At 36.8% G+C, this 19,618-nt stretch overlaps 3 protein-coding genes across 7 annotated transcripts in view; all 3 read left to right on the top strand.

The window, feature by feature from the left end:
- Positions 1 to 19,360, top strand: part of LOC126587865 (TMV resistance protein N-like) — a 113,942-nt gene extending 94,582 nt beyond the window's left edge. Inside the window, exon 8 of the mRNA XM_050252947.1 lies at positions 19,050 to 19,360. The gene's annotated coding sequence lies outside the window, so the exon portion shown is untranslated. The remainder of the gene's footprint in view (positions 1 to 19,049) is intronic.
- On the top strand, positions 12,577 to 16,910 carry LOC126587868 (disease resistance protein Roq1-like). 5 transcript variants are annotated; one of them, XM_050252954.1, is made up of 6 exons: positions 12,585 to 12,665; positions 13,296 to 13,410; positions 13,725 to 13,800; positions 14,633 to 15,156; positions 15,243 to 16,347; positions 16,449 to 16,908. In XM_050252954.1, the coding sequence occupies exons 4-6, from the start codon at positions 14,633 to 14,635 to the stop codon at positions 16,848 to 16,850; spliced, it is 2,031 nt and encodes a 676-aa protein (XP_050108911.1). In that variant the 5' UTR covers positions 12,585 to 12,665; positions 13,296 to 13,410; positions 13,725 to 13,800; the 3' UTR covers positions 16,851 to 16,908. The 5 variants fall into 5 exon arrangements, with proteins under 5 accessions (XP_050108909.1, XP_050108911.1, XP_050108912.1 ...); XM_050252952.1 differs by having other exon boundaries at positions 12,577 to 13,410; XM_050252955.1 differs by lacking the exon at positions 13,725 to 13,800 and having other exon boundaries at positions 14,469 to 15,156.
- Positions 18,308 to 19,360, top strand: LOC126587897 (uncharacterized). The gene has a single exon (XM_050253012.1). It carries the CDS (start codon positions 18,334 to 18,336, stop codon positions 18,862 to 18,864), a length of 531 nt encoding a protein of 176 aa, XP_050108969.1. The 5' UTR covers positions 18,308 to 18,333; the 3' UTR covers positions 18,865 to 19,360.
- Positions 19,361 to 19,618: the final 258 nt, after the last annotated feature.

The raw sequence follows: 19,618 nt of genomic DNA, 5'->3' as shown, positions 1-19,618 counted from the left end.
AAAGTAGTTGTCAAACAAGTTTTCTTTGAAAATGAAAAACCGAAAATAGATTCTCTTCCATCAGAATACCTTTGAGTATTTTATTTGCCTCGTAAAGATTGTACGCCTAATGAAGATTGTCATTATGCATTATTTTAGCGAATATCAATCATATTTAATAGCTGGAGGCATTGGGCAGATTGATCACATACATATATCGAAAGGAGAACCTGACCTTGGAATGCTGGTGTGAGAAAACCTAGATTAGTGGGTGACATAAATATTTTCCTTTTTAGAAAAAACAAAAAACAAAAAAACAAAGAACTGTTGTAGGTATAATTTACTGAACAATTATGGAGGCTAGAAAGAGAGAGGGATGCGGCATAGATAGAGAGAAAGAGAGAGATGGGTAATTGTGGGTGTGTGTTATTTTACCCCATTGTGCCTTTATTTATAGTAGTAGGATAGGTAAAAACATTTCCGTTTAGGATTACAACATTTAATAGGTAATCTACTCCTAATAGGAATATAAGATACATTCACATATCTACTAGGATTTACACAATTACATTCTTATTCCAATATGACTGCAACACTCTCATTTGAGTGTGTAAATACTCAAGTAAATAGCGCATCAGGTCTTCAATGATGAAGCAAGTATAATTGATGAAGTTGTCGGCACAACGGGTGATTGCGAGTCTCAAATTTACTTTGAAGTATGCATTTGTAAAAACTCACAAAAACCTTGCTATGGTAAAACCCAAAGAATGGGGAAAACCCATAGACTAAGGAGAAAAGTAAGAAAATATGCATAATGTCTAAAACAATCGTCAAACTGGACGAAGGTAGTGAACTCAATGGAGTATGATCATCCCAGGATGGGTGCTTCGTTAAAACCTAGTTAGGTGGCAAAAACCCAGTGGGAAAATGCTCCTAATCGTAGGGAAAAAAGTACATTAAGATCATGTGAGTATACTTCTAGATACTCCCCATAAGTTAGACATAACTTCTAAATAAGAGAACTACAAGCGATTCAACTCAGATAATTTACGCATACCGAATCCTTGGACAAGTTTCTGGAAGGTTGACTTCGGCAATGACGTCGTGTAGAGGTCGGCAAGGTTGTCTAGGATCGGCTTGCATGACTTCAATCTTCTAATGCTTTGCTGATGTAAATGTAGACGCAATATGTCTTGGTGTAGACTTTGTTGATGTATCATGGCTTGGTCGGGTTGATACATACGGCATAATCTTCATGGATCGTCGTTGGGACTCAACGATGGATGAAAACACAGCAAGTACTTCGAATATGCTCAATAAGAACTCCTAACCATGTCTCACTTGTGGCATAGTGAAGTGAGGTGAGTCTTGGAACGATTCGAAGATTTCGCAACTAAGGTCATATTGTGGACCTCCAAGATATTGCGATATCCCTAACGGTAAAGACATAACCATTTGGGGATTTTGCCTTGGGCGGGTTTGATAAGTAACCTGCGTCAGCATAACAAACAAGGCAAGCATCATTTCGAGGATCAGAGGGTTGGATCCGCTAAGATGCGTTGGGATTTGCCCATATAGTACCTTCAGGGTAGTCATTAATATCAATTCAGTGGATGCGTGTAGACGCGGTGCTGCATCTTTACCAAGATCAACAGCGAAGGAGATGTCCTGTCTAAATACAATGAGCTAAGTACAACGAAGCGCAAAGTTGAACTCAGATATGGAATTTTGGATTCCATAACCTCTTCAAGGGTTTCATTTGCTTATAACGTATGGATGATCATAGGTATACTCAAATGTAACACATTCAGGGTGTAGTTTGACTGGTAGACCAAAATACCGTCAGAACAATGCTTCAACTTCAGGTCAAGGCATAAACGAGTTTTCCTAAGATCCTTCATCTCAAATTCCATCTTCAGGTACGAGGCAGTTTTCTCAAGCTCTTCTGAAGTCTTAGTGAGATTCGTGTTAACGACATAAACTGTAACTCTAGCAATTTGGAATAAGACTTCATAGTTTAACACACAAGGGCATAATTCATATCCCTGACTGATCAAATAATCACTTAGACGGGTATACCACATCCGTCAGATTGTAAGTGAACGCCCAAGCAAGTTAAGAGGGTGTTTCGTGGTTTTGGAACTATTTAAAACAGTCCATGTAATTCTTCGAGAATTTACATGTAAATCTCTGTATCTATATCCCCATAGAGAAAACACTAACCACCTTTCATAATGTTGCTATCAATCACAGGACGTTTGAGAGAAACCTTGCGCCGTAAGGCGTGCATCATATTGCACTATTTCATTCATCTCATAACGTTTCCTTTCCCACTTGGAACACAACAGGGTTACCTTAGGTAGTGTAAGAACGATAGGTTTAATACACACTTTGGTAAGGAATTTGACCTGGATTGTAATTTCAGTTGTCCAATCAGTTCTACGTTGTCACTTAATCAACGGAACACGGTTCGATATCGTCACTTTTCATTTATGTCGGTAGCTACCATATAAGTGAAAACATCATCGATGATAATCTTATTTCAATTCCATTTTCTCATCCAAACTAGTATACTGGACCAAGAACTTTAAGTCTCAGGAGAAATCCGAATTAATCTCATGAGATGGAAATGATTTGAGACAGCGATCGAGTTTAGATTCATTGTTATGCCGTATCTTCCTTTTCTAGGGAAGTGAATCCTATGAACCGAATGATCTGTCGTGCTCCAGGCCAAGACAGATTAATTGGCTATCCGCCGGTGTACCGGACCGTCCAACATGGGAGTCCAAACCGTCTAATAGGGGCAGCATACCCTTCAGGGATGTTGACTCGATGTCCGTTAAGTACATATATCCTTGCAGGCATGTTTGTAGCTGGTATATGATCTCATCACTTTAGCTAGATCAAAGGAATGTGTCTGGAGCAACATTCTGAAATCTAGAATTCATCGCACTTGCTTATCACACTTGTGCAGTATGGGGATCGAGATGAGACATAATGGGTAACGTCTACGCAAATTCACGTTGTTCTACAGGAACGTTGACGTTCTAATCTCCCCTTAACGGCGGGAAGACTGTCTCATTAAAGTGACAACCCGTAAATGAAGGGTAAAAAGATCGCGTGCAAGAGCTCTAAGAAAGCTAGTGTGAAGAAGAATCATGATCGACAAAAGATACACATCTTTCTTTGAGGACCCATGGTGGTACGTTGCAGCGGCGCAACTTGGCACATAGAATGCACACCCAAATGCGTAAATACGAAAATCGTCAGGTTCGTATCCAGTAACCAACTGTAACGTCATATAGGTTAGGTGGCAATGGGCCTCAAGGTGGACCAACATAACTGCGTACAAGGATTACATAGCCCTAGGCAGAAACCGAAAACTTGGTACGTTTACCAAAAGTCGGGCGATCATTTAAATTGCGCTTTATGATCGCTAGGCGAGGTTATTTGGGGTGAACATGAGAATTCGATGTTCAATTATAAACCCAAAACGACATGCAATACTTTATCGAAAACCGTCGATATAAACTCTCCAGCATTTTCCAGTCTCCCGGACCTTAAGGGATAAATAGGGTGGTGAACCCTTAATCAGCCATGAGGTTTAGCAGTAATGTTTGTGGACAAACATGTGACCAGTTTGTCGATTCATCAACCAAAACTATAAGTATTTATATGGTCCACATTTTGGTTGGATTAGTCCACATATATTCCCTTGAATCCATTGTGAAAAAGGAGTCGCTTTGTAACTTTGCTAAGGATGATTTAGAAATCAAATTTCCTAAAACAAGCAGGCTTTGGCAAAGTGTGCTTGTAGGCACAAGATCCTTACTTCGGGTAAGGAGATGCGTTGTAGCATCATGGTTCGACCTAAGTGTCCCAAAAGGTCATGCCAAAGCAAGTAAACTGCTCAATCACCCGACTATAGCCCGGCCATATGTGTCGTGTGCCCCAGTTGGGAGACAACCCATTAGCCCCAAATCAAAGCTTCAGACTCATTTTTGGAGGTGGTGCAAATATATTTCACTGTATTTTCTTCAGTGGTTTCATTTATGATCATTGTTATCTCGAATATCCTTAAAAACTCAACGTCAGGGAGAATTTAAGGTCCCTTAAATGGTGATTCAGTACCATTCATACAACGAGGATCGTGCCAATGCTCTTAATCAGGTTGGATAGACCTGAAGTCGTTGTTAGAGATGTGATTTAGTGATGCGTAAAATAACTAAACACACAAATTAAACCCTATTTGTGACAATTGTAATAATGATGTAAGTAGGGATCTTTCTAACCGGGGATTAACTAGGGGTGCTAATCTAATGTAAATTGATTCAAAAACACAAAAACTAAACTTAAAGACTCTAACAAGACTACTATGACTCAAAACAGATTTAAAGCACTCAAAACTGCCTAAAACAATCAAATTGACTCAAAAAGAAACTAGAATTTGATTTGGACAGAATCCAAAGTGTTTATGACTCCAAATGCTTAAGAACACAAAATAACACAGATTTGAATGACTAAGACTCAACAAAATATGGGGGAATTGTGTTTGGACGAAATTAAATTAATTTGGCAGATTGTAAAGAAAACAGATTGTAAGACAAAATTGTGATGAATCAATGGATGATGGAATAGCTAAGGGTTTCTTCTCCACACATGAAATATATGCAACATAAATCAATTTCCAGTTATCAATTCATTAAGTTATGAACCTCGACACTCCAAGTTAATTAGGTCCGCTTAAATTAACCTTTAGATTTCCCTAGAATCATTGAATTGGATGAATATGCATCGCAAACAAATTATTCCTAACAAGTTCTCTATATGAACAACATGATAAAGACACAGGTTAGAATCATTACGTTCTTTGGAAATCATAAGCATCGACAAGGCATTTGTAACTATGAAAAGCATGATACTTTTGCCAGGAATCTACTTAACACGATCGTGACTAGCGACCTTCACTACTTGCGAATATAAATTCATAACGATTAGGTGAAACAAATTTATATCCTAGCACCAAATTCAAACATGCAAATCAAGCGTGCACTCTCAATCAACATGCAAGAATAAGTTCTAAATCCAACGGTTAAGCAAATTGTATTCACAACTTATGCAACAATAACTGGAAGTAATCAACTTATTTCACATATATAATCATGGTTTTGAATACACCCTTAGCCAAAACAAAATCAGCCAATCATACTTAAAGCAAAACAAAGATTACATGAATTAGACATTAAAATCCAAAGAAAGAAAACACCTAGAATGCTCCAACTTGGCAGCAAGTGCATCCAAGATTTCTCATTTCCCTTGCTTGCGGCAGATTGGGTTGTGGACATATTTTGGGTAGTTTTATGGTGTAGAATGGATGGGGAATGGTATGGAAAGGTTTACGGTGAGTGTGGAGGAGTGTTTGATGGTTGAAGGGTGGTGGAGAACTCGGCAAAAATGGTGGAAGAGGGTGGAGTGGCTGTTATGTTTTATGGGCACTAGAATGGTGTTTTTGGGGTGTTTTGCTGCCTAGGGTGTGTATGGACGAATTTTCTGTGATGAATGATGAATATGGGAGATGGTAATCCCTTGGCCAAGGGATGTAAACATGTATATATAGGCCCCAAAAACCCTAGAGAATCAGGTTAGGCCATGGATGAAATGCACAGCAAGGAGGGTGAATTTGTGGTGTGCAATGGTCCAAGGATGAAAATGAAGTAATGATGCAAAGTATGGAGGGTAAACTGGAGTGGTATTTCAGCTAGGGAGCATAAATGATTGTGTACATTGCATATAAATGAAAAGGGGAGGTGAAATGTTTTAGAAATTAGTTAAAGGTGCATCAACATGTGTTGCACACGGCATAGGATCCCAAAGGTGGCTGATTGAGCATCAATTGGTGCATGTAATGGTTGTGAAAGTTGTGTGAAATCTGATGGGTGAAAGGAACAAGAGGTATGCAGCAATTGAGTGTAATAATTGAGTGTATTAAGGCATGACATCAGAAATATTGTAGGGGACAAGGGTAATTAAGCATGGCATGGGAATCCAAAAGGAATACAATGGGGATTGCACGGCAAGGAAGGTGTATTGTGGAGTGACACCCTTTTATGGCTGAGTTCCTTATCCTTTGTACAATAATTCTTCACATTCTTGGCCTCTTTAATCTTCAATTTCGTCCATCCACCTTGCTCCATGCATTTGCTATCCATCCAAACCCGAAACTGCTCCAAAGGCCTCCTAAATGCATCTTCTTGCATATTTTGTCCTTGGAATCTGAAAACACACAAAAATGACTTTAAACACTAAAATAACCAAGAAAACACAACGTAAATGCGCAAGAACAAGCTAACTAAGTCGCATAAATATGCTCCTATCATTTAGGTGTAAAGTTAGTGTGCGTAGTACGCATTCATCTAGACAACTAACTTTCCCATATTCCTACCTAATCATGTGGTTTAATTGAATCGGTCACATGTATTAAGAAACATGATTCAATTAACTTATATTCAAGGACAATATCAATAAGATTATCCATAAGTAAAACATACACCAAACTTGAATCCAAGAACATGGAAAAATGTTCACAAAGTAAATGGTTTACTTAATGGGATTCGGCCAACAAGGCTATCCATGTAAATCTAACGATGTTTGGTGAAGCAAAATTAGTCTCATATATTGACTACTAGAATGGTACTCTTCAACAACATTGGTAGGTGCACGAACAGGTGCACAACCAATGATCTATTTCATTGATACGGAAGTAGATTCTGCAGGGTTGAGGTTTGGGAATATTATCCCTTATTCTTGAAGTTTTAGGTCTTAGGTACAAAGGATCATGCTTCGGGCATGATGCCACACCTTGGTAGGCCCTAATTCTACCATATGTTGTAAAAACAAACTTGAAATTGGATTATGAGAGAATATGCCATTCGATGTATCCCTACCGAAGCAGTGCATCACCATTCGGTAGGCTTTGACCGAACTGGGTCGAGCTACTCGGTAGACTCTAGCCGAACTGGGTTCATACCTTTCTCTCACATGTGTGGTAGTAATCAGATCCGAGAATTTAGTAAACTTCCGCTATCTACACTACTGCTTCAGGGGTAAGTTAGAAGCAAGGAAGGATGAGAAAAGTATTCTCTAGTCAATATTCGATCGGATTTATAAACTTCAGAATTGTACTCTTTCATGGACGTAATCATGATGTGCTTCAGGCAATGTCTTTCATGATTAGACAGTCTGTAGGAGCGAGCCAAAGAGCCATGGAATCCTCGATTGGGAGGTATTTCCATTTGTAATGCTTTGAGCATAAGTTTTCGAATGAAGATCATGGCGGAGGCTTATTCAGCTCTTCCATGCCATTGTTGGCTTCAATGGTTTCTCAGCTTCTTGATAGTCAGGTGGAGATTCACGTCTTGTATCCCACATAAAGTGGTTTCTATTAGAAATGTCCAAATGAGGAAAATAGAACTTGTGACGGTTCGACAATCCACTGAATTTGGAGGGAACAAGGTTATGATTGGTGCTATGGGAATGAATCATCCATATGCATCAAAGTTAGAACATTCGAGTTCTAAGACATGGTTTTCATGAAAAACGTCTGGTTTTCATGGGTGTATTGTTTTATGAAAACTTCGGGTTTCAAAGGCACTAAATTTGAAACTACATGTTCAATTTAGTTTATGAACGTTTAGTTCATAAAAGAGAGGTTCCTGCAAGAAACACAGAATGCAATATACTAACTAAGTGTAGTGGATTTGAGTTGTCTTTGGGAACTCAAGTGTGAGTGCTTTGGGACTACGAAAGTAAGTCAACGGTTCAAAGTATAAAAATAAATTGTTGAATCGTTAATGTCCAAAAGTGATCTTCAGGTCAATAATTTTGGATTCATTATCAGATTAATGGACTGCAGGTCACTTTTAATTAATTAAATAAATCGGGCCATACAGGGTCGATTGTAGAAGCAAAATAATATTAACATACGGGTTAAATTATTTAGAATGCTAAAATAATAGCATTTGGTCGAAAAAACCATAGCCCAAAAAATTGGGCTGGGTGCCGTGTAGGTTTGGCTACAGTATGCAGCTCATGGGGTGGTTTCAGGCCACATGCCGTAGGCAAGGGAGCCTATCAGCAGCAGCAGCTGCTAGCTTTAGGCCAAAAAAGGGGGGGCACTGGTCAAGCCTAGCAACGGCTGGCCATGGGTTGGGTCCATGGCAAAAGAATCCCAGCCTACTAGGCTGCCTTGGTGACACGCGAGTTCGGAGGGTCAAGCCCAACAAGCCAAGGGCCTGCGTCGTGTGGGCAGAGGCGAAGCGGGGGCCCAGCAAACGGCTTCAGGCCGTTCTTAGCTTGGACTCAGGGTGAACCGAGGGCTGCATGCCTTTAGGTTTATCAACCCAGATTTTTTTTTTCCGACATTGTTAGGTTTAGGAAAACCTTATAATTGCTTCTAATTTATGAATATACTTTGACTCACAAATTCCACATAGCGATTTTATAATTGCGTAAGGCATAAAACAAATATATGAACATATACAATATATATATCGGAAGGAAAATATAAACATAGGGGGGTTCATGCATCATTGGGAATTTTTTCATGCTTCATGGTCGTTTCAAATATCTTACTTTATTTTAAGCGTACCTGATTGGCAGAAAACAATAAAAGCCTTTGAATTTGTAGAAGATCCTTCTCGGAAAGCCGGAATTGCATCTCCAATGCGTTGTATCACGTTCAACATAAAAAAATTAAATTGAATCAATAGCATGTAGATCAATTCAAGAAAATAATAAATTAATCATAACAAGAATGATTAAAACATAATGCTCCCTTGATTGAAGAATAAACTCTCTTTAGCGCAGCGTCAAGAGCGTGCTGATAACGTGTTGTAGGCATAATTTACTGAACAATTATGGAGGCCAGAGAGAGACAGGGGTGCGGCATAGATAGAGAGAAAGAGAGAGATGAGTAATTGTGTGTGTTTGTTATTTCACCCCATTGTGCCTTTATTTATAGTAGTAGGATAGGTAAAAACTTTTCCCTTTAGGATTACAACATTTAATAGGTAATCTACTCCTAATAGGAATATAAGATACATTCTTATATCTACTAGGATTTACACAATCACATTTCTATTCCAATAAGACTGCAACAAGAACATGAATATTTTTTCTCGATATTCTAGTAAAAAAGTTGGAAACTTACTTGAATTGAAAGTCTTGCATCCTGTCACTTTTATTATGGAAAATCTTTGTCCTTTCTCTTTAGTAATGGCAGTACATGTGTCTGGGGATTTCCTTGGGAATGAGGGAACGTTCGTGCATTCATGGAACTATTATTTTTTATGCTTGAAATCCATATGATTATGCGTCACTTAGTTGTTGTTTTTTTTTTTTTTGACACGATAATTTTTGTTAAATTAGATAGTGGTTCTTTATTATAGTGATAGAAAAGTGTTAGGTCCTTGCATGACGGCGTGGATTTAAATTCCGTTGGTGATTAATCTAACATCTAATGTGTCACTTATTTTAGTTTGATCAATTATTCATGATGAGGTTTATGTTCTTACTGAACTGTAGTTTCGCACACCCCTTTATATATCTTGCAACTATTGAACCGCAAACCTAAGGTGTTGGTACAACAATTGGAAACTAGAATTTATTTTTTATGCTTGAAATCTATATGATTATGTGTCACTTAGTAGTTGTTGTTGTTGTTTTTTTTTTTTGGTAACACGATAATTTTTATTAAATTAGATAGTAGCTCTTTATTATAGTGGTAAAAAAATGTTAGGTCCTTACATGACGGTGTGAATTCAAATTTCGTCAATAACTAATCTAACATTTAATGTGTCACTTAGTTTAGTTTGATCAATTATTCATGATGAGATTTATGACCTTACTGCACTGTGATTTCGCTCACCCCCTTTATATGTCTTGCAGCTATTGAACCGCAAACCCAAGGTGTTGGTACAGCAATTGGCAACTAGAATTCATTTTTAGACTCTGTATGTGTAATAGCCAGGTTCTAGATAAAAAGAATTAGGAACCTTTGTTGGATAACATGTGAGCGGTAAATCCTTATGTTAATTTTGGGGCTAATATTGTGCAATTGCCAAAATGGCCTTACGTGTTGGATTACCCCTCTACTGCTCTTGTGTGAAAAAACCTAGATTCAGGTTTCATAGTGGGTGACATAATTATTTTCCAAGTCACAAGTCTTGCATCTAATCACTTTGGTAAGCAGAGAAACGGTGAAGCTTCTTGGAAATTTCTCACAGGACCTAGATTGTCTGCCCACCCCATTCCATACCTTTCTCATTCTCTTCTATTTCTGTGATCACGGTTAAGTCACGTCAGCATTTTATATTCTCATTATTTATTGTCTTATTATTTCCATAAAAAAAATCAATATAAAATGTTGACATAGCGTAACCGTGACCACATAAATATGAATGGATGAGAAGGAGATGGAATGAGGGAGGGCAGACAATCCATGTCCTTCTCACAATGATGTCTTCTTGAAATCCAATGTCCCTTCACTTTGGAACGAGTATTGGAAATCAGAGTCAAGTCTTCCACTTTTTTGTGTGGAAAATACTTGTCTTTTCCCTTTATAAGTCCATGTGTTAACGTGTTTTCTTCAGCTTTTTCTCTTCAACGAGTATTGAAAAGTGAACAGTTTTTGTATGGGGATTTCTTTGTTGCTTTTTTAAAGAAAATATTAATTTTGTGGTGTGATAATACGTAATAGGTTAATTGCACCGCTATTTTGACATTCTCGTTTCATGTAATTCATTCTTTCTTTTTCACATTTAATTTTTTCTGTTGAGAGTTTAATTTGTGTGGTGGTGTTGGATAGAAATGTTGGCTGATGGAGCTGCTTGCTAGGTCCTTCCAACTTGTCTTTGGCTCGATACTAGACGCCAATGTTTAATTGTTGATGTTCTCATCTAATTAGTATTTGTTCTTACTTTTAATCAAAGTTTATCTTTATACTTTTGTGATGAAACATTCAAATCAGTCAAATGAAACCAATATGAGCAGTTTTGTGTAGTAAACTTGTAGTTTAATTTGATTAAATGGTTTAGCTCATTGTTTTAGATCATCTCTAACTCTGACCTATAACCTATTTTGCACTTTATATTCCCCCTCCAAATCCAACCCAACCCAAGCTTAAAATTGGACCTAAAACCTATAACCTAAAACAAAGCCAGATTTAGGACAATATTAGTGGGCCTGACCCACCATATATGTATATTTTATTTAGTTTTATATTTATAAATTCATTGAATTCAATGGTTAAGATCTAATTTGATGAAATTCAACAGTAAAAATAAAATAAAAATTAAACGGTCCAAATTTAAATCTAACGGCTAAAGTAATTAAAAAAATCTTTTATGTGTTTCATATTTTTTTTTCATAGTGTTTAACGAGCTTCATGGTATTGGTTAGTGATTTTTCAAAATCTAAATATTTTTTGGTTAAAATGTTCATAAAATTAAATTAAGATAATCTACATAATTTTTTCTTTTAAAAAAGTTACTTTAAGAAGAAAAAAATCAGCCTAAATTCATTGTTTAATAATTTATGGCTAAAATTTTAGGTCAGAAGGGTTGGAGCAGAAAAGTTGTTTCTGAGTTAAAACCTAAATTTTCTAGATTTTAGGTTTTAGGTCAAGGGTTGGAGATGGTCTTAGTAGTAAGTGTTGTTTGAAAGTGTCAAATGTGAAACTAATAAATTAATTCTGAAAAATTGGACAAAACAAACAATTCAAAGTGACACAAAGATTTATACTGATTTGGCATAAGCCTACATCCAGTACAGAGATGGTAAGGAATTTTTACTAATAACTAATGAAGATCACAAATAGAGTTTTAACTCTCAAACTCCAAATCCTAGACACACCCAATAATTCTCACTAAAAAAAAAAGATAAAAAAAGGAAGAAATGAAAATACATAATTTCGTCTCTCCCAAAAGCATTAACACCAATATCTTGAATGTGTAATTGCCCAAAATCTTTATTTTTCTCTTTGCTAATGGGAACCAAAAGAAAAGCATCGAATGCCTTATAATGCTGCTCCATTTTTTTGCCTTTCATTTTTAGGAACTGAAAGGCATGGGATAGGTTGCCTTTCTTTTCCTCTTTGGTGATGGGAAGTGCGAACCGAAAGAAAAAGCATCCAATGCCTTATAATATTGGCTCCTTGCTGCCTTTAACATAGTCATCACGTGACTGAATCTTTTTTTTTTTATCCAGAAAAACATTGGCTTCAGTCAAAGTAAACGGTCCAATAGGAATGAGCCACAAAACTCAACAGTAAGCATCGGCCAGGACAATTAATTGTTTGGAATTTTAACGGAGTATGAGATATTTAACATATTTTTACCGTTAAATGGTTCACCATAGATCATCTTAAAATTTTAGTTCTTTTACTCCTATTTAGATAAGTAATCATACTAACGTTTCTTTGTCAAAGAAATAATTCACCCGACACTATCACCGGCTTTGAACCGTGTGGTCCCCACCACCTTCACTACCAGTATAAGTACCCATCTCCCTCCCATTTATTTCCTATCCTACCTCTCTGAATTTCTTATATTCCTACAATTTCGTTGCGAGAATTTTCGGTGTGATTTATCTGCTTCTTGCCTTGCCATTTGTCACTTTTCTCTACTTGTGTAAGTCTGTGTTGATCTTATATTTTGTTTGATAATTCTCTACGTCCTTAATCACTTTTGCCTAATATACATTTTCAATTACCAAAACAAGATAGTTTTTATTTTCTTTTTCCTGCTCATTTTTGTTTACTCGTTCATTGAATACTGTTTTTGTTTGCATAACTCATTTTTCAGTAAGTGCATATGATTCAACAACTTAAATTGAGTTATCGAAGATTGTAAAATCAAATCGAATTGTCCAATGTATGTTGACATTGAGCCCAATATTTGACCGCAATGAATCTATGTAGTTACGAATAAAAATTGCATCTTGTATTACCAAGAGAAGATATAAAGTTTCAAATTCTATTCTTAAATTTTAAAACATTACTCTGTTCTAAGAGTAGGCAGCGGCGGCACTGTAGCTTTAGCTAGAGTGCAATTTCATTTGATAATTTGAAACTTCTAACTGTTTGGAGGGTTTTTTCTGATGGTTGAGTTATAGTAATATATGTTAAAATTTCTGAACCCCTAACTGTTTGTTTGTTTTTCATTCCACGTGATTTTGCACCCCATCTATAACATTCAATTGTTGATGTGTACACTGACTCTTAACTGCTTTGATTTTGAACATCCTATTGTGTCACTCAGTGGCATGGATTCGTGACAAATTTATGTAAACTTTGGTGATTGGATGCACTTGTTTTTAACCTTATATTTAGAGCAAGTGGAGATAATCTTCGGATAAAAAGATAAACTTGGCCAGGTACTTCAACTTTCCATTCTAATAACTGGCATTTGATTTTTTTTAAATGTTTTACGCATAGAGATATGTACTATGAGTATCAGATTTCGTTCCCTAGACTTTGGTTGTTTGAGGTTATGATTGTTTAAGTTTGAACGTTGATGAATTTAGATTGTGTTTTCAGTTATATGGTACACTATATGTATAAGGTCTGATCGGTTACAAATGAAACAACTTTTTATTCCCAATTGCTTTCTTTATCATTTTTCCTTAATGGGTTATCCATTCCTGGCTTTTGAACTGTTTTTTGGCTATGGGTGCTTTGTGTTCTGCAGTTCTCTTCATGGGGGTACAAATTGCCTCATCAGTGCTGCCAATTGTGGCTATTTAGAGGATAGTCTTTTACAGATATTGGGTTGCTTGAACATTTTTCTTTACTCAATGTTTAATATAGCTACTTAATTAGGTTACATGTATAATATATCATTTTATCATACTCACTATGCAGACAATTTATTAATCGAAATAGTGATGCTATAAATTAAGACACACAAAACTAACACATTTATTGACAAACTCTATGATACATATTAGTCCAATATGCAATTGTAAAGCTCACATCTATTAATATGTCATCAAATATCTTGATATTGTGTGTCTAAATAGTTTTATTGAAAAGGAATCTGGATGTTATTTGAACTGCCCATTGTTATAAAACATTTGTATACGTAAGTTTATAATTATCAAAAGATTGGCACTGTTCAAGTGCTCATTGTTCAAAAGATAGAGGTTCTATGACAGCTAGATTTATATACTTACATCCATGGTTATTACAAAGAAGCACGTATGCCTGATTTTTTGTTAACTACGTTTTCTAATCTTTGGGGTTTAACTAATTAAACTGGCATGCCTGTAGGTGGACATTGCTTTGTTTATAGTCTATTTTGGGGTTTTAATCACACACATACATATATAACTAGTTAAACTCTGTTTGTCAATAATTTTACTCACTTAATTAGCTAAGAATTGGTTTACATTTGGATAATATATATGAATTTGAATTTGTGTTGGTATAGCAGGGGACCTTTATATATGCAAATGGTTGTTGGGTCGGAAGGTCTGCTCTCAAAGAAGAACAAATCAAGAATAGAGTGAAACTGTGCTTCTCGTTGATCTTCTACGGTTTTACTTGTTCATTCAGTTACTGTTTGCAGTACCCGATTTACAGCAACTGTTTTTTCCGATGGCATTGACTTGGAGCACCCAAAGAGCCTCTTCATCTTTTCTTTCGAATGATTTAGCTCCTGGATGGAAGTATGATGTGTTTTTGAGTTTCACGGGTGTAGACACCCGCAGGGGTTTTGTGTCTCATTTATACCATGAATTGTGCAAGTGCCAAGGAATTACGACTTTCTATGACGATCGAGAGCTTGAAAGAGGAACAAGTATTTCTCCAGAGCTCCTAGGTGCAATCAAAGCATCGCATACAGCAATCGTTGTTCTCTCTCCAAAATATGCTCATTCCAAATGGTGCTTGGACGAACTCACAAACATTGTTCAATGCATGGAAGCGAGGAAATCAATTCTGCCGGTCTTTTACGAGACAAATCCATCTGACATAGGCAATCAGAGGGCGTCTTTTGCCGAAGCCTTCACTGAGCATGAAGAAAAGTTCATTAGTACCGAAGACAAAAAGAAGGTGACCCAGTGGAGAGCAGATTTGAAAAAAGTATCCAAAATTTCTGGGTGGCATTCGAAGAATTTTAAGTAAGCATGCATATTTGAATGTTTCGTTGTTCTTCTTGCTTTTGTGCCCCTGTTTGGTTAACTTATTATACTTTTCTTCCTTCCAGGTCTGAAAGACAGCTAATTGATGACATTGTCAAATGCGTGCAGAGGAAAGTGCAAGCTACATGCACGCTATTAGATTCCTCACAGAAGTTAGTCGGAACTGATTCTGCGCTCGAGCAACTAAGTTTGCTGTTAGCTCATGACGCAAATGATGTTCGATTTATTGGGATAACTGGGATGGGTGGCGTAGGCAAGACTACTCTTGCTAAGCTAGTTTATGATAAAATCTTCCATCATTTTGAAGTTCATTGCTTTCTTGAAAACGTTAGAGTGGTTTCTGTAACAGATCGTACTCTAGTTCGTCTTCAAAAACAACCTCTTTTCCCAATCTTGAAAGAAAATATTGAAAACGTTAGTGACCAACAATGGGGGATCATTTACACGAAGAAATGCTTATGCAACAAAAAGGTTCTTCTTGTACTTGATGATGTGGATCAAGTAAACCAGCTACAAGTACTAGCTGGAAAGAAAGATTGGTTTGGCATGGGAAGTAGAATTATCGTTACAACTAGAAATGAACGTCTGCTGGTCGAGCATGATGTATCATTGTGTCATAATGTCGGGGTGTTAAATGATGCTGAAGCACTTGAGCTGTTTAGCCTGCACGCCTTTAGAAAAGACCAACCTGAGGAAGATTTTTTGGAACTGTCTAAGCATTTCCTAGATTATGCTAAAGGCCTTCCATTAGTTCTTAAAACCTTGGGGTCGTCTTTGTATAAGAGAGGTCAAGATGCATGGAATAGTGTACGAGATAATCTAAGGAAAATTCTTAATCCAACAGTTTTTGATTCACTCAAAGTTAGTTATGATGGACTAGAAAAGACGGAGAGGAGAATTTTTCTCGATGTTGCATGTCTCCACAAAGGGAAGCCCACGACGGAAGTATTGCGGCTACTAGACAATTCATTTGGAATTTCTAGTAGTAGTATGATAGATGTACTAATTGAGAGATCTCTCGTATACAATGGTTCCAGGAACACGATAGAGATGCATGATTTGATACAAGAAATGGCATGGACAATTGTTCGTGAAGAGTCTGAAGAGCCTGGTCTGCGCAGTAGGTTGTGGCTTTCCAATGACATTTTTCATATACTTACGACCAATACGGTAAGAAGTTAAATTCTAAGTTTGAAAGAAGATACGATTTCTTTTGACACTAAAGTAGACTTGATTGTAAAATTAATTTATCCTTTTTTCTTAATTGTTAGGGGTCAAGAGCAATTGAAGCTATATCTTTACGCCCGCCCCAAGTAGAAGAGGTACGCCAATGGAATTGCGAAGCCTTCTCTAAGATGCATGGCCTGAGGTTTTTGGAATTCAATAATTTGATCTTTTCTTCAGGCCCCAAATTTCTTCCATGTTCCTTGAGAATTATAAATTGGAGTTTCTATCCTTCCAAGTTTCTTCCAACCAGCTTTCACCTGTACTTGCTTACTGAACTTAAGATGTGTAATAGCAAACTTCTTCGGCTTTGGGAGGGAAAAGTGGTAAGAGTAGTATTAAATAAATCCCTAGTCAGTACTCATTTTCTAATTTTGTCCAATGATATTTTAACACATATTTTATTGTTTAAAAAAAATAATGGACATGTTAAAAACAAGAACATGTGACATTTTCTTATTGGACCAAAACAAAAAATGAGTCTAGAGTACTCACTAATGAGTAGCTAATTATTATTCATCCTTGAATAAATGCTATTTAATTTACAAAATAATCATTTACTTTTTATTTATTTATTGTTTTGAATAAATTTTAAGGTTGTAGAAGCCAAATATATGATCTGAACCTTATCGATTGTTGTACAGGACTTGCCCAACTTGAAATATATTGATCTTGCCTTCTCCAATCAATTGATTAATACCCCAGATTTTAGTGGTTTTCCAAATCTTGAGACGTTGCATCTTTTGGGATGTAAGAATTTAGTCGAGATCCACCGGTCTATTGCATTCCTTAAAAAACTTAAAGTTCTGAACCTTAATAGCTGTGAAAGCATTAAAAGCCTCCCAAGTAAGCTTGAAATGGATTCTCTTGAGACTTTCAATCTTGATGGCTGCTCAAATGTGAAAAAGATTCCAGAATTTGGGGAGCAGATGAAGAATTTGTCCCTGATTTCCTTAAAAGGGACTGCGATCAAGAAAATACCTTCATCAATTGGACATCTGGTGGGCCTTGAAGAGTTGTGTCTACGTAACTGCAAGAAACTCTTGAACCTTCCAAGGGATATTTGTAATTTGAAGTCTCTTAGAAAACTCCGAATGCAAGGATGCTCAAAGATTGACAAACTCCCAGGAGACATGGATCACTTAGAGTTTCTTAACTTGGGAGCCACTATGAAAGAGCCGCTTGTGGGTATGAAAAATCTCAGATATCTAATATTTGAGGGATCGGAAGCTAAAGCAAGGGAGGGGTGGGGCATTCACCGCTTATTACGACTTGGAAAGAGTCATCTTGATCCTCCTTGTTGGGGTTTGGTGTTGTCTTCTCTAAATCGTCTTTGCTCTTTGAGAAAGTTGATTCTACAAGATTGTGAACTCTGTGAAGGAGATATCCCCGATGATATTGGCTGCTTGTCCTTTTTGGAAAGATTGGATCTTAGTGGAAATAATTTCGTCAGTCTACCTGAAAGCATTAGATGCCTTTCTAAGCTCAACTATCTTTATCTGTACAGGTGCAAAAGACTTCAAGAATTGCCACCTCTTCCATCAAATAGCGAATTATCTGTGAATGTAGACAATTGTACATCCTTAAAAAGGTTGAGAGATGCATCCAAGTTAAGCAGCAGATTCACCAATTTGTATGACTTTGACTTCACTTGCAAGAATTGCATTGCATTGGTTCAAGATGAAGGCTGGATTAATACAATACTCTCAAGGATTCCAAGATTTGCCACTTATCGTGCGGTACGTACACACACACACACACACACACACACACACACACACACACACACACACACACACACACACACACACACACACACACACACACACACACACACACACACACACTCTCTCTCTCTCTCTCTCTCTCTCTCTCTCTCTCTCTCTCTCTAAAATAGTTCTTTTGTTACAGTTACCGAATCCATATACCTTTATGCGCCCTGTATGGCCTGGAAGTGAAATTCCAGAGTGGTTCAGTAATCAGAGTGTGGGAAATTCAGTAAATGTGAAGCTTCCACCACCATCATGTACCGACTGGTTGGGAATTGCCTTTTGTCTTGTTTTTCAAGATCCTAACCAAAACTTTCCCAATGCACTTGACCTTTCTCAGGATGGTTATTTTATTATTAAGTTTTTAGCGGATAACCTTTTGGGTTTTGAAATAGGGTCACTTCTGTCAGAACATCTTTGGGTATTTTATTGGACTCGTGAAAATTGTCATCAGGAACAATTTTTATTCAAAACTTCCATTGAAAATATCGAAGTGCCAAAACAATGCGCAAACTTCAATAGTGTGAAGAAGTGTGGGGCTCGTTTGGTGTACAAGCAAGATTTGGAAGAGCTAAACCAAACATTGAAAATCCTGAAACGAACACATGAATATAGCGACGAGGAAACTTCAAGTGGACTTGTAAGTGCTAGCTTCAACGACACAGAACAAATCCACAAAAGACATTGTTACTAGTTACTATCTTATAATAAATGCAGGCAAGTCCCATCGATTTATCCCATCAGCTTTATTGTCATTAAAGATATTTTTTTGCTTCGCCATCTTAGTCAATGAATTCAATCTCATGAGTTACAAAGAACGAAGAAAAATCTGCTTAATTTCTCATTGCAATAGTTTTTCATTTCTTCATTTCATTTCAGTTCCCTGTAAAGTCAGTTGCATCATGAACTTGGGAAGAATTGGCAAAGCTGGAGTTGAAGCAGGACAAATACTATCCGAGCGCCGTGGAGTTGGCCTCAATGTTTCTTCCTGGTACAAGAATGAACCACGAGGTTCATTTTCTGAAAACATCGGGGAGTTGAATTTAAATTTTATAGAACTACAGAATTGACGTGTTTCAGTCTGTTTTTGTAACTAATGGAAAAAACACTGTTGTCTTGATCTGCAGTCATATATTGTTGTACAAATAACAAAATTCGAAAGGAATATTTGGATGAAACACGAAACTTAATTCAATCTTTCGAACATCATTTGAATTATTAAGTCCATCAGCTTATAACAAAATGCTTGAGACCATGTCAATCATGATAAAACAGACAAGGACACTGAGCATTTCATTACTATAAGACATCAAACACAATTTCAGACTACAAAATCTGCAAATTAACTGAAACAAGTTAGGGGTTCCTCAAGTTCCCCAGCCAACAACAAGTTTCTAGTTTCTCTTCTACAAACTGCACTGAAATCCTAATAATTGTGAGGTTACTTG

The sequence above is a fragment of the Malus sylvestris genome, chromosome 10 (assembly GCF_916048215.2).
Source record: "Malus sylvestris chromosome 10, drMalSylv7.2, whole genome shotgun sequence".
NCBI lineage: Eukaryota > Viridiplantae > Streptophyta > Magnoliopsida > Rosales > Rosaceae > Malus > Malus sylvestris.
This window is presented reverse-complemented; position numbering and strand designations above follow the sequence as displayed.

What these genes read in the sequence shown, in the direction of transcription:
- LOC126587868 (XM_050252951.1), top strand. Translation starts at nt 13,615, where the DNA reads ATGAAACAACTTTTTATTCCCAATTGCTTTCTTTATCATTTTTCCTTA. An exon ending in TGGCATTCGAAGAATTTTAA is followed by an intron (nt 15,157 to 15,242) that starts GTAAGCATGCAT and finishes TCTTCCTTCCAG; the next exon opens with GTCTGAAAGACAGCTAATTG. An exon ending in ATATACTTACGACCAATACG is followed by an intron (nt 16,348 to 16,448) that starts GTAAGAAGTTAA and finishes CTTAATTGTTAG; the next exon opens with GGGTCAAGAGCAATTGAAGC.
- LOC126587897 (XM_050253012.1), top strand. Translation starts at nt 18,334, where the DNA reads ATGCGCCCTGTATGGCCTGGAAGTGAAATTCCAGAGTGGTTCAGTAAT.